The sequence below is a fragment of the Betta splendens genome, chromosome 13 (assembly GCF_900634795.4).
Source record: "Betta splendens chromosome 13, fBetSpl5.4, whole genome shotgun sequence".
NCBI classification, from domain to species: Eukaryota; Metazoa; Chordata; class Actinopteri; order Anabantiformes; family Osphronemidae; genus Betta; species Betta splendens.
In genome coordinates this window covers 7,181,600-7,196,370 of record NC_040893.2, presented here as the reverse complement: position 1 = coordinate 7,196,370, position 14,771 = coordinate 7,181,600, and the positions used below count along the sequence as shown (strand labels likewise).

The following is a 14,771-nucleotide window of genomic DNA, read 5'->3' as shown; positions in this document are numbered from 1 at the left end:
CTTCTGCACATTACTGTGGAGTGGCTTTGGAGGAGGTTGAAGTCTGGCACATCTGGATCACCTCCAGGTCCCGTTCTCCTGCTGTGTGGAAAGGTGTCGCTCTCTGTCCCCGTTCGCCTCGATCTGGCGTCTTTTGCTTTTGTTACGGTCGATCTTTCCGGTGATAACTCAGGCCGGGCGTCAAAATGGCCCGTTGACATTGAAACGATACACGGCGAAGTAAGAGGACACCATCAGTGTATCAGTGTGTGTGTGTGTGTGTGTGTGTGTGTATGTGTGTCAATACATGTGTGTCATAAAGGAAATCCGAGTTTTCTACAGCCTTGACATTATGTGCAGTGTGTGTGTGTTTGATGTCTGCACAATGAGGGTTCGTATTAACCCTCAAGGGTGAGTGACATCATCGTTTCCAAACAGGTTGGTTGAGCTGTAAAAAATAGCCGTGTCAACACACACACACACACACACACACACACACACACACACACACACACACACACACACACACACACACACACACACACCACACACACACACAATGAAGGAGGGGCCGTTCAAAGCAAGCCACAGGCGTTTGTTTTAAATATATTTCTGTTCATCATTTTATGATAACATCACACTATAAATCTAATCTCCTGGAGGATGTTTTTTACATTAGAAAGAGTGAAGACTCATGCTTTGATACTTGACCTGAAACTCAACAAACAAGTCCATCCAGTCTGTCACTGCTTATTATAATAAATGATACATGATATATAACAATAGGTGTTGATCAGTACATTGACTTTCCAGATGAAAACAGTGAATCATGTTATTAGATTGAAAATGCACAATGTTTTTAGTGATGCAACACAAATATTTCAACAATGTTAAGTACTTCATAAAGATCTGGTAAATTCATGGTCTCCAGCAGATAAATCCTATATTGACTTTGGTGACTTTAGATTTTCCCTGGAGAGAAAAAATGTGAAATTGTTTACAGTAAAAAATTCAGCGTCATAAAATGCATGTACCAACAGAGCATAAATCTGTGATCTCCTCTTGTTCACTGTAGTGTCATCATCAAGTCATAATTTTGTTCTGGTAATAAAAAAAATGTGTTTTATCTCAAAGTTCAAATGCCAATTAAATAAAGCCTAACAGAACTGCTCACCTTTGACACCTGAGTCAAACTGAGTCCCCAGCTATGATAGGCCACTAATCAACACCTCGCCCTCCTCCGCTCCCTTTCTATGGTTTCTAATCTTTCTGTGCCCCCCCCCCCCCCCCCCCCCCCCCCGCTCTTGTCTCCTGTAGCCGCTCTCTCTTTATCGCCTCTCATTTCCTGCGGTCCTGAAGGCATCATTGTCTCGCCGTATCGTCTCGTCTGATGCCGCTCTGACTCCTCTTGAACCGAGCAGCCGGTCTCTGTCCCTGTAAGCGAGCAGCATCTCCCTCTGTCTCCCTCTCTCCTCCTCTTTGCTGTAAACTGCGCATCCATCTGTGAGAGCGGGATGAAGAGACTCGGGGAACAGATCAATGAGTGGAGGATCAATACAGAAAGGCCCTTGATCCTCCATTCATCCCTCCCACCGGACGCCTCAGACGCTCTCCCTGCCGGTTCTGCTCCCTCTGATAGACAGCGAGCTCGTGCCCTGGACCGACCCGGGCTTCCTCTTATTTCTTAAACATTTCTCGTTAACCATTTGCCATTTTGACACCGCGGCCAGCCCTCGGGTTGAATACACAAGGGCTCAGTGCACGGGGGCCGGATTCGCCGCTGACCCGGCGGACGTTTTTGTTGTCTGATGCGACACCTGCTGGTGTCTGGGCGTCAATGCATCGCGCGGAGCGGCTGTGGACGGTTTCCCGCTCAAAGTGACGCAGTTGCGCTGCGGCGTGTGAACCTTTCTACTACACTACAATAACAATGTCCAACTAGCGCAGATCGCTTGTGATAAAGAGGTAATCAAAATGCTTTGTTTGCTTCACTACACATCGTTTTCCTTTGTCTGTATAAATATATATATATACAGTATGTATATACCCATAATGATATTTGCGCTACACTCCGAACCAACAACAGGCGCAGACATGCGGCTGATAACAGCTCCTCCTTATCGCTAACTTCCTACTGGATACTTTGCATCTCATGCATCTTAATAACGTGGGACTACAAATCATTAGCATGACTTCACAAAGCGGCGCACTGAACCCGCCCACGCGTGCGCACACAGCGGCGGGCTGCGGAACTGCCGCTCATTGTTCAATAACTCCATGCAAAGATCCGCTTCTGCCGCTGTCGAGGCAACGCTATTTGTGCAGGGACGCAATCGTTTTTCTGGCCGCCTTCGGAAACGGCGCCTTTTGCACGAGCGCACCCGCGTGTTTTGCGTTGCTGAACACAAAAAACAAACAAACAAACAACAACGGATGCGGGGCTCGAAGACGCGACTGATACGAAGAAGTTCGTCCACGAGGGTGCGATGACGGTAACGGCTCCGGTTACAGCTTAGCGCGTTAACGAGGCACTGTTGGATCGTATTCGGGCGCTTTTGCCGCTGCGCACCGCGTCACCGGACGACGCATAGCGGGTTTGATTACAGACAGAGGATGGTGGCGGACATGGCGAGCTGCCGACAGGCTTGTCACCTGGAGGAAGGGTAAGAGTATTTAATGTGCCTAAATGTTAAAAGACTGGCTTTTAGTCAATGTGGCGCACACGGTGCCCGCTGAGGATGCGCTAAGATCAGTCGCGTAAACACAGGAAGTGGTGCGTTGGGGTCTTGTTTTGTTGTTGCGATCGGTCAAGTGGCCTCGGCTGCTGGTGCTTTGAGTCCGACGGCCTCTTTTCCTCCGCATCCCCGTCATAAACGCGGATAAAAAGTCGCGGTTATGGAGAGAAAGCGGGAGCAGAGTTTGGCGTCTTTGTTGCTGTTTGTGCGCGATGAGTCACGGCAGAGCGGCGTGTTTGTTTGAAAGGAACCGTGGAGCCAACGCACACCGACCTGTGGGACGGAGGAGCTCGGCACGTGTTAATGTTAGGTCGAAGTTTTATATGGAGAACACGAAGAACAGAAATGTGTAGTTATCGATACATAACATTCGCCTCCTCATTCCTGCTAAATGTGCGACTTAAGCCTCCACTCTTTCACTTCCTCTAATATTTATACAGCCATTGTCACCTGTGTTCGGAAGCGCAGGTTGATGAGGCGATGACTCATTGTCGTTTGTGTTGCCTAAGGTTTGTTATCCCTGAGATGAGGGCTGGAAAAGTCCCCAGCTTTACATATAAACGCTCTATTACATCCTGTGTAACTGTGTAACTGAGTATTTAGTACTGAGTATGTCTGTGGAGACGTGTAAGTAGTGAAGGAGATCGCTGGCAGTATCTGCAGTCATTTGCCTACAAGGTCATGATTTGAATAAAAGGCAGGCGATGGCCTGCAGCTGTTTGCTGAGGTTGTGTAGTAGATGAAACCTAACTGACACTGGTTTATCTGCACGCATGCACACACACACACACACACACACACACACACACACACACACACACACACACACACACACACACACACACACACACTTCCCCTCTCTGCTTTGTGATTATTGCTAGTTTGGTCTCGTGTGTTTTTTTTTTTTTTTATATTTCTCAACCAAAGAGAAACCAGAGCAGAGAATGAATGTGAGCAGAGAAATGTCTGAAAACATGTATGCATTCTCCCAGACAGGCTGTGTAAGAAGTAAACCATGACACTCTGATGAGCCTCGGAGTTGTTGTGGAGCGGCCGACATGTAGAGCTGCCAACGTTCTGACCTCGAGGCTGAGAAACCAGCGTTTCCTGGGCAGATGTTCAAAAACAAAGGGAACCACGCGTCCTTATCGCCATTAACAGATGCCAAACCGAAGACACCAGCATGCTCCGCCTTAATGAGACAAATTTCCTGACTGTACTCTAGTGATCATCCACATATTGAGTTCTACAACTGACGCCCAGAGACAGGAAGCGTGAGCCGTGACCTACTTTTCCACACATGCTGCTTGTGAACTTGTGGGGTTGGCTCTGTGTTTCCCCCCCGGTGGATCTGCAGCGTGTTCGCTCTTGTTGATCATCGGACCGGTTTCTCCGGTCCTCCGCTCACACACACTCACAGAACTGTCGCGCTCGCATTAGACTCGTTGTTTGTTTTGATGCTGCGTTTTTGCATAGTCACTCATAAAATCACGATCGCAATAGAAAGGAGAGGGTGTTTTTATGTTTAAAGTCCTGAGCCGGTGTCATCTCCCTGTAACATTAACTGTGCCCAACGAGAGTGTGTGGGAAGTTGAAGCTGTCATCCCGCTGCATTTGTTGTCACTTATGTGAGAAAGTGAGAAGTTGGCAGCTTGTATAAAAGCTTCCTCTTTTTTTGCAATTCATTCAAATGCAGAAGTTTCAGTTGCAGCTGCACAGTTCCAGCCTAGAAAGTCTTCTATGAATATCAGCACAGACGGCAGTAGACTCCACTGTCTACCGTCATTTACAGCCGCTTCACGCTTGTTTTGTTTCTCCTACAGAGACGGAGACGTCCCTGCTTCTGAAAACAAAGGTAATCAGCCTGTTTGCATTGCTTCTCTTTTGGTTTCGCTTCCTCCTTCTGTACGAGCCTATCGTGTTTGCTCCTTTCCTTTCTATGTATCGTCTCACCTGCTTAGGAAGAGCAGGTGAGCTGAGCTCTTCGTGCTGTAAGGCATGCGGCCTCTAGGGGGTCAGAAGGTCAGTAGTCTGTGATGGAGCCTATAAGGACAGTGTAAGAAGTATAGCAGACACCATAAGCAGCCGGTAGTGAGGTTATTACTATTAAACAATAATAATAACAACATTTTCAAAAAGACAGCATTTCTATATTATTCCTGTGAGAGCATTCACCCCACAACAGTAGAGAATGTCCTTCTGACAGCATAAACACATAATTTATCAGGCGGATCAACTTTTCTCATACAGTGGTTTATGGACACTGTCTGCATCAGCCAGCTCAGCTGTTACGCAGCTGACGTCTAGATGACTTTCATTTATGAACAGGGCTGGAACGCAGACGACTCAGCTTTCCTTTATTTTCTGTGGTAAAGGCCCTCAGACGTTATATATGTTCAGTCATGTGCTCCCAGGTTTGCATTTGTTTCTATAATTGCACTAAACACAAAATATTTTTCTATTTTCTTTTTCACTGTGAGCAACCAGACAGTCTTATCTGTTCAGGCTTTAAATGTAATCAGATGCAGTGGTGATAGAAAGTAATAGTAGACAAACGGCATGTCTGCAGCTGGTTAATGTTTACACAGAACTGCAGTCTCCTGAGTTCCCTCCTTCCTGATTAGAAAACATTAGAATCCACTCAAGGTTGTGGCAGCTGTTTAGAATTGACCAGATATGATGTTAAGAACCCGTGAAACTCCTTTAGTCATAGAGTTAAAGGGGTTAATGCAAAAAGTGCTCACCTGAACTCATTTATGGATCTAGACCATAAATAGACCAGTAGATGGCAGTCAACACCCGCGAAACGGTCCAGACCTATGAAGCCGCGCACAAGTACGTGTGAGTGGCTGTGTGATTGCATGTGTGTGTGTGTGTGTGTTATCTGTGTGGGAGTTCGCTGTGCACCTTGTTTGTCAGCCTGATGAAGGGGAGCAGCCGTGGCAGAGCGCAGAGGGAGGCTGCTGGCTCAGCTGGGAGGCGGCAGTGGCACAAAGAGCGATCAGCCTTAGGAGGCACATGAGGACAAGCAGAGGGGGGGGGGGGGGGGGGGGGGGGGGGGGGGGGGGTGAACCAGACAGACTGAGCAAAGTGGGGGAGAGAGATTGATGAGCGAGGCGCTGCGAGCGGAGCGGTGACGGCAGCATCTGGTTGTTAGTCTAAGATAAAACTCCGCGGGCCAGAGAGGACGGGCTCCATCCATTAGCCACCGGGCACTCGGCCAGATGGCTCCGTCTGTGGACGGTCACTGTTGCCGGGAGGAGACGAGCGGCGGCGGCAGCCGCTCCTCTGGATCCGTCTGTATAAATGTGGCAGGATGTTAATGCGCGGCACTTATCGCACGGTGCCACAGTTCAGCAGCTGAGGAATGCTGGTGTGTGTAAAAGCAGCTGGTGAAAGTGAAGCTGAGGGCATTTTAGATGACTAATCTGCACCAGTACCTTTAAAACACTCACATGAGGCCCCTCACAGGGGGCTGCACCTGTTAAAGCAACAGCCCCGGTGACCAAGCTCTGTACTTCTGCATTTGACTCGTCGGCCTGCTGCGGGTCGTCGGTCGCCTCTGCCCTGATGTGAGGGACCCTCGAGCCCCAGACGTGTGGTTTCTCTGCTGCGTGAGAAAGAGGAGGCAGTAGGTCTGAACATCCCAGCGCCGGTGGGCTTTCCCTCCCGCGGTGTGGAGGTTTGCAGAGAATGACGGACGGACTCGAACCTGCTCCTACACAGATCTGCACCGACTGCTGCAGCGTGGCGACGCGACGCGTCGAACCAGACAATAGATTCAGAAATGTAAAAAAAGCACAAAAGCTCTGACAAATAAAACCCATTTACCATTAACCTTCAAAGCAGTAAAGTTCCCATGGTGATGATGAAGCCTGAGGTCAAGAACAAATGTCGGTACTGTTGTCATGCTTGTGTGACTATTGAGATGAATCGCACAAGGACAAACGTCACTAACTTTTATTACTAATTACTAATTTGTTTCAGATAATCTGACAGAGAGTGACGGCAGCGGCTCAGGTAATAAACCCTCGGGTTCCTTTTTATTCCTGGCATTTGATCTTTTACTCGTCCCCTACGCGCGATCCTGTGCAAACCGCGGTTTGTCTCTCGCACCCGTTCATCCAACAGAGAATGCAGGAACAACCACCGAGGAGAGCTCTGAGGAGGAAGACGAGGATGAAGGGGACAATGCGGATTCAGGTGAGCAGCACATGTGGAGTCTTGTTGTGGCCCTGCAGTTGCCAGGCAACCTGCAGCCACTTCAGTAACAAAGAAGGTGTATTGTTTCAAACGTGTGTTACCAATGGACAAACCAAGTTGCTCCGTTTCCCCTTTTGCTGTCTTTGTGCTAAGCTAACTAGCATAATACTTGTTTTCATTTCTCCAATCCTGTTCTGCTTGGCATATTTTGACTTTAAACCGAAGGCTGCGCTGAGAGGGATGGAGGAGACGAAGGTAAAGCAAACCCTTTTTCTTATTAACCGTAGAAAATCTCTTAAATTAACCATAAGCACATTTATAATTTTATTATATTTATTATTATATATATTATTTATATTTTATTTATCCATCGTCTTCTCTGCAGATACTGAAGAAGGCGATTCGGAGTCCAAAACAGGTGAGATGTTTCAGTACAACACTACAACTTCTGCTCTCAAAACACGCAGCTCCACTGTCAGCATGTTGTAACAGTTGCTATGGCGACAACCGCATCTTAATGGCAGCCATACTACGTAATTATTCTACTAAACGTTGGACTCCACTGACTTTGTGGGAACACTCAATCAAATCTGACACGTAGTCGGGCCTCGCCCTCACTGACAACCAAGAAACTGGCCCAAGATGTGAAGCGTTTGTTTACAGCAGCTGCCGAGTTTTAACTGGACTGTGGTGTTGATCCGTTTAGATCCCGGCTCCGGACCTGAAGCAGAGGCCGCCAACGGGCAACGTAAGACGCTCGTCGCGCGAGCAGCATTTTGACGTTGGTGACGCATGTCTTGTTAAACACGTGTCGTGCTTCCAGGTGAGAGTGGCTTCAGAATGTGCTGTGAAAAATGCAAAGCCATCCAGCAGGTGAGGTTTCAGCTTGGCTCTAGTGTTTTTACTGTGGTCTCCTGCAACTGACCCCGCTGTGTTTTGGACAGAACCGTGGCTACGAGCTCGTTACTCCCAGGAGGATCTCCAGGGGACGACTGCAGTGAGTCCCCGCGTGTGACTTCTCCATAGTGAGGCCTCGTCTGCCCTGTAGCACTGAATGTGTGTGTGTGTGTGTGTGTGTGTGTGTGTGTCAGGGTGCAGCTGGAAGCAGAGGGCACGTACGAGTGTTCGCTCACGGGCCTGGTGTTCGAAGCGTCGGAGCCGGTCCTCGTCCGGTACTCCGTCCTGTCCTGGTCCAAGTTCGGCGCCTTTCTCCAGGACTCGTGGAAGTTCGCGGGACCCATTTTTAACGTGGACACGGTGGGCAAGGACGCGTCGGTGCTCAGGTCCATACAGTTCCCTCACTCCGTCTGCATCGCTGGTGAGAAGAACACATCTGAAATCATCCACAGCTGAAAGCAAACCATAAAACCCCGACACCTCACTCAACAGACCCAGAAAGCGAGATGAAGTTCAGCGTCCTGCACATAAAGGACAGGCGCCCGCGCATCGAGCCCACGGTGGAGCACTCGGGCAGCCACGTCACGTGGAACGTGACGTCCCTGTCGCCCGTGGGGCCCATCATCCGGACGAGCCAGCCCGTGGAGCACCACGGCGTGGTTCTGCTCTACAAGCAGCTGGGCAGCGGCGCCAGCGGCTACAGCTTCCACGTGTACCTGGCCACAAACAGCTCCTCAGACATCAAGGTACGGGAGGCGAGGGCCGGTCAGGACCAGCTCTGCTGGAGAACGGCGCCTCGCGCTCTGCTTGCAACACCGGTGACATTCTGAATCTGATGTAAGAACAGCAGGTGTCGTAACTGGAAAAAGAACCTGTGTTCTCCCTCTGTTTCACCGTGATCCAGTAATGTTTCCTCACTGGCGTCACATTAATAGACACAGCGTTCACATTAGTTTCGATTATTTACGTTGCAATTGCTTTCTCCATGTCTGACACAACTTTTCACTGAATCTTTTTATTAAAAAAAGATTTAATTAAGAGTTTTACTATATGTATATAATATATAATATGCAAAACAAAAATCAACTTTCCAAACCAAAATATTCTATTAGACGTGGATGAGTCTCTTTAGATTTTCCGTCATCACTCACCTGCGACATAGTGTTACACAAAAACAACAACAACCCAAAAGCACAGCATTAAGGCTGAAGCTTGACTTTCACTTCTTGATTATGTTTTTCCAAACTGTACCGGCTCCGACGCCGTCAGACTCACGGCCGCTGCGTTTCCAGGTTTGTGTAACACGCAGCGACGGGGATTCGTCGTGTATCACGCCGCCGCCGATCGATGAGTCACCGCTTGCACTGACGTCAAATCTTCTGCTATTCTGTGTGTTTATCGTAAATATCCCGCAGTGACAGTGAATGTATTTTTGTTTTACTGTCACTTTAAACCACTACTGCGTGTGTTACCGTGCACCACGACGCTATGACTATGCTATGAGAATAACACTTCATACTGTGCAGGAAGTGTGTTTGTGGTTGTGTGAGCTTGTGTGTTTGGTGGGAGGAGGCAGCTGGTGAATAATCACTACATTAATTATGACAGAAGCATGCTCCTCATGGGTTTCATCACTGCCTTTCTTCAGAGTAGGTTGTTCACCAGACACACCTTGGGCTAAAATGGGGTTTATCACATCATCGCCTGTTTCCTCTGCCCCTTTAAACGTAAAACCAGGACATACGGCAACAAGTGCAGGGCTACAAGAACCGCTACGTCCGCATAGACAAGCCTCCCACCTGTAAGCTGGACGAGGGCAAGTATCGCCTCCTGAGCGAGCCAGAGGGAGACATCAAGCCTCAGGTGTGTGTTCTTAGACCTGCATGTGTCGCTGCATCCTCAGACCTCAACATCACATACTGTATAATCCTTGCGTTTGTGCGTCCAGGACCTGAAGTTCACGCTGGCGGTGACCAAGATGAAGGGCTACTTCGAAGCCTTCTTTGAGCAGCCTCCTCCATTCAAACTGTCTCTTATAGAGGTCAAAACTGACGAGCCCGTGTGGTCGGCCACCATCAGAGAAGGTACCGCCGCGTTCGAGCACGACGGGCGTTTTTGTGCAGCCGACGGAGGCTGATGACCGTCTGTTGCTCTTCTCGTAGGCGACTTGGGGGACGTGATCGAAAAGAAGCCGAGGAAGAGGACGATCAGTGAGTGTGTCGCTCTCAGCTCTTTGGTTTGCGTTACATCAGACAGCTGGATTCTCACCGCGTGCCAATGCGTTCGTAGGCAGACAGAGGAGCAGCAGCCCCTCAGAGGAAGAAACAGCCTGCAAGAGGCCGCGGTGGATCGATAAGCCAGGTGACTTCCTCATTACTCTTCTCCAGCCCCAGTCGGGTCAGCGCGAACGGACTGAACTAACCCGAGCCCGCGTGTGCCGCGTGTCAGATGGAGCGAAGACGCCGGCGCCGCAGCGGCCGGACATGTCGGACAAGCAGCTCCTGCAGGTGGCCCGGCGGCTCGGGAAGGGGTGGAAGCAGGTGGCCATCTACCTGGGCCTGAACGTGACGGAGCTGGAGGACATCCAGGCGGCGGAGAACGACGTGGCCATGCAGAAGCTGAAGATGCTGGTGGAGTGGAGGAAGAAGATGGGGCCGGGGGGGGCCACGGCGCTCCACCTGCTGCAGAGCGTGGAGGACCTGGACGAACTCCCCACCGAGGTCTACCAGACCCTGCAGGGTGAAGGAAACGCAGCATCACGCTAACGATGTAGCAGCGCGACATTGTCACAGTTTCTTCAGGGTAGATGAGGATTTCTGTTTCTGTTTTCAGACATGGTCAACACATGAGCAGCCGTTTGACTCAACTCGACTGTTGCGCGTCTGGTGCTGCATCAGAGACCTGCATCTGAGGAGAACGGCAGCAGCGTCGAGCCCCTGGACCAAAGATCGACTCGTCGAACCTCGAGCGGCGTCGCTCTTTTGAATGGTTTGTGCATGTGAACATGTGGACCGGCGTCGCTCCGCCTTCATTTCCTGGGTTCCGTAGTCCGTGCGGAACCGCTGAGCCGTACGTTAGGTACCTGTGCAGCCACATGTGCGTCTTCAGGTTTCATGATGGCCCGTGGAGGTGGATGATGGGGTCATTTTTAGTAGCTAATTATGTAGCCAGTAACAAATGTAGGTGCAAAGTGCAGAAATCAGGAAGAACCCAACCTGTGTATCTAAGTTTGTGACACTCTTTATGGAGCTGTTAGACATTACATCACATTCTCATGCATGTGACTGAATTTATGATCTATTTTTGTAAACATGTTTTGTACATATTTTTCGTCTTTTCCTTTACGTGTTTATGTTTACCTTTTTTATATTGTGTAACTTGAATGAGGGATTTGTTCCTTCCTCCTCAGGCTGGAATCTCACGTTGTGTGTTAAATCTTGTTTGTACACTGTGGAAACCACACGCACACATTTGGAGTGAGTGTGCGTGAGAGCAGCTAGAGCGCTTTGATGGGAGCCTTTGTCCAAAGCCCTTGTTTCTGTTTGATCCGACTGGTTGACTTTATTTGGAGGATAAATGTCTTCCATGGGATCTTATGAGGAACAGGCTCAGCAGCGACAGTCCAGTGACTCCAGTCTGTCCTGTTTGCACTGGTCCGACGTCTTAAGTTTGTTCGTCCAAAGACTTTTGGCAAAGTCGACTTAATAAACTGAGCAGCTCATCTGAATGTCTTTTTAATTTACTTCTCCTTGACTCCAGCTTCATTCAATGACACGTCCACATCAGCATTTCACATCATAAATATTTTATTATAAATAAGAATAAATAACATCATAGACCATCAAATACATTAATGTAATAAATATATGTCAAATAAATAGATACATTCCCCCAAATATTGGAATACATTCATGAAATCAGGCCAACATGGCCTTCACCACTAACCCTAGGACCCATAAATCATTAGCATTGGGCCCAGATAGCTTATACCTGAGCAGTGGTCATGCAGACGCTTGTTCAGCATGTGCAGTGTCAAGAACTACTTGGTCAGTAGTTGTCAGTGATGGTAGTGAATGATGGAGGGGCCTTGTTTGGACATGAGACATTGTGGTATTGATTGGCGTGATGGAGATGATGATGGCGGGCGTGCAGGGTGGTTACTTCCTGTGGTCCCCTGAGGAGATGTAGCCCATGGCCCGGTTGATGGTGATGGCTCGGATGTGGAAGCCCTTCATCATCTTACACATCACCTGACGGTTATCGAAGGTGTTATTTCCCCACAGCGGAGCAGCGTCCCACTGAAAGGCAGCACAGTCGGGAGGTGAGCGCTGGCATTTCCGATATTTAAGGATCAAAGGGGGTTGTTTTGTTTTTATGTATGAGTTTCGAATAGGAGCAAAAAGAAACGAAAAGAAGAGGAATGGAAAAGTACCTCTGACGAGCCGCTCCCTCCATCCAGGGAGCAGTGCTGTAGAAATAAAGAAAATGAACCAGGTACATTTTAATGTTATTTCCCGGGAGATTCTCGTTACTATTTCTGTCTCCTCTGTTTTTACCTAGAACATGCGAAATAAACGCACCTTCATCAGGCTCTTGATCATTTCTTGTGTTGACCTGAGGAGTTCAGTTTCGTTGACTGCATTCCTGCGTGGCTGCGTCAGGTAGGATTCGATAGCAGCATCGTAGTGAGACAAATCCTTCATGATGTTCTTCATACATTCACTCTGTCAAAACAAACAAATACATAAATAGAAAACATTCATCTGTGAATGTGTGTAAAAGAAGACGATCTACGCCAGTAGCTGCAGATGAGACTTTAAATAATAAAAACATACTGTACCTCACTGAAGGGTGAGTCCCTTTGCATCATGCAACCTGACTGCTACAGAGAGGAAAACATATTAAGTCAACTAAAAGCGGAGCTGAGTCATAAAAATAGGTTTATACCAAAAGCTCATCTACAAAACAAATGTATGTATAAACAAATATGCACAGAGGTTGTTGTGTATATTATTTAGTGTTTGGAAAAGATGATAAAACAGCAAAGATCACCTGTGTCACTGTGGGCGCGCACGCCTGCAGCGTCTCAGCATTATGTATCAGCACTGCGTCAGACGGGATTGCATAGCAAATATCGCCCTGTGACACGGAATACGAACATCAGCTGTTACCAAACCACAAACCAAAACAAAACATCTGGAAAATGAAATGAAACAAGCTTCTTTACTACTTTTGTGTAGTTTTGTATAAGACCTTCTTGTTCTACTCACACTTTTGAGAAGCGTTGTGATATTGATTAGGAGGTTCCCGAAGAGCGACGAGCACTGCGCGCACTTCTCTGCGCTCAGAGCGGGTGCGAGCACCGGGCCTGCGGTTGATGTGCGCCAGTTCAGGGTCGTCAGCAGCAGCAGCAGCAGCGCACAGCGGGTGAAGTCTGCACGGCAGGAAAACAGTAAGCATCAACACATATGCCGAGAGTTAAACCTTCATGTGTGCCGCGACGGGACCACATGAAGGCGCACCGGTGAAGTGCCGCTTATCTCGGTCTGTTCTGTGTGACTCACGTCCATTCAAGTTGACCATCTTCCTTCTGAGATTGCGATCTTTGGTCGAGACTCGTAAATGAGTAAGGAGTGTGCTGCTGTCTGGGTTTGCGGAGGTTTATATACATGCAGCGCTGGGGGGGCAGCCCCTCCTTCTGCAGGAGCGCCTAAAAGAAAACTAAAAACACGTCACGCGTAAATTCCTCATCAATCTTCCAGAATGCGCGGGCTGGGAAAGTGGGAAGTCACAATATCTTACACAGAAAGTATTTACGGGTAATAAAGTTTAGACCGAGTTAAACGTAACGCAGATGTATTGTCGCTGGTCCACACCCAGGCCTGCGAAATTACCTGTCGTGTCTACTGCGCATGCGTAATTCTTAACGTCAAAAGCGCAATCCTTATTTTTGCAATAGTTAAAAATCACAGTGTAAAAAAAACAATATTAGTGTGATCCAGTGGAAATTCTGCTGTTATAGCCATGCGCGTCAGTCAAATCACGCTCGTGGTGTCATTGCTGTTACAAGGTAATAATGGGAAACCTGCTCATTCCTCACTGGGCGCAGGCGGTGGAGCGGTAAACTGGTGGGCCAGTAAACCCAGTCACGTGTGCATCGTGAGCTCTTTTATTGATGGGTAATTGCTGTAGCACGTTTTCATTGAGACACCGACAGCTGACCATTCTCACGAGCTCCGGCTCATCCGCGTGGGCCTGTGTGGATTCGGTCCAGTGATGTCAGCATAGATGGCGCAAGACAGTGGGCCGACTTTTACGTCAAGACACCAAACACTTGTGAGAGCAGCGTGACAATGGATTCACCTGAGCCCAAGCAGCTCTGTGCGTTACTGTTCTATTGAAACGAACCATGCATTGTAGAAAGTAGCTGATCAGAATTAATAAATAATATTTTGGTATTGTTGTCTGAGAAATTTACAGGGCCCAAAATGAAAACAATGTGGATTCACGAGACTCGGAATGAGAAAAAGGCTACTAGCGCATGTCAGGACGAAGCTTGCATCATCTGCTGCGTCCAACCTCCAGGATCGTTGTTGCGCTAAAACGACGCTCTCTGAAACTGCGGCGGACGTGAGCGTGCGCAGGAGTTTCCTGACTCGTTTCTGTCTTGACCACATCTCCGAGGGCTGAAAACTTAAGAGGAACATCGTACACGACACTGTATTCATTCAAGTACTGTAAACTATTAGGTCACAAAGGGCCAGTTCTCTGCATTTGTAAATAACCGTTCTTAAGATGTGTGACACTTCCACAAGATGTCGATTTTTTTCTGATAGAAAATTTCCTAATTGTGACATTGAAGGGGTTGCCCGTGTAAACAACCAGTCCCTTAAGAGCAATAAACCGACCCCAGCTGAATAGGCGAGAGTCAACGATGATGCGGCAAGACCGAATCAG

At 48.3% G+C, this 14,771-nt stretch overlaps 2 protein-coding genes across 3 annotated transcripts; one reads left to right on the top strand and one right to left on the bottom strand.

The window, feature by feature from the left end:
- Positions 1-2,238: 2,238 nt before the first annotated feature.
- On the top strand, positions 2,239-11,541 carry si:dkeyp-97b10.3 (NACHT, LRR and PYD domains-containing protein 1b allele 3). 2 transcript variants are annotated; one of them, XM_029170963.3, is made up of 17 exons: positions 2,239-2,642; positions 4,538-4,569; positions 6,702-6,734; positions 6,846-6,917; positions 7,143-7,172; positions 7,303-7,335; positions 7,624-7,665; positions 7,741-7,790; positions 7,862-7,914; positions 8,009-8,235; positions 8,307-8,560; positions 9,552-9,677; positions 9,763-9,898; positions 9,977-10,024; positions 10,104-10,175; positions 10,263-10,553; positions 10,647-11,541. In XM_029170963.3, the coding sequence occupies exons 1-17, from the start codon at positions 2,593-2,595 to the stop codon at positions 10,661-10,663; spliced, it is 1,566 nt and encodes a 521-aa protein (XP_029026796.1). In that variant the 5' UTR covers positions 2,239-2,592; the 3' UTR covers positions 10,664-11,541. The 2 variants fall into 2 exon arrangements, with proteins under 2 accessions (XP_029026796.1, XP_029026797.1); XM_029170964.3 differs by lacking the exon at positions 4,538-4,569 and having other exon boundaries at positions 2,240-2,642.
- Positions 11,542-11,602: 61 nt separating this feature from the next.
- On the bottom strand, positions 11,603-14,721 carry il12a (interleukin 12a). Its single transcript, XM_029170969.3, has 7 exons — positions 13,379-14,721; positions 13,085-13,248; positions 12,867-12,953; positions 12,655-12,696; positions 12,395-12,538; positions 12,247-12,282; positions 11,603-12,112 (listed from the first exon to the last, which is right to left on the bottom strand). Exons 1-7 carry the CDS (start codon positions 13,395-13,397, stop codon positions 11,972-11,974), a joined length of 633 nt encoding a protein of 210 aa, XP_029026802.1. The 5' UTR covers positions 13,398-14,721; the 3' UTR covers positions 11,603-11,971.
- Between the last annotated feature and the right edge of the window lie 50 nt (positions 14,722-14,771).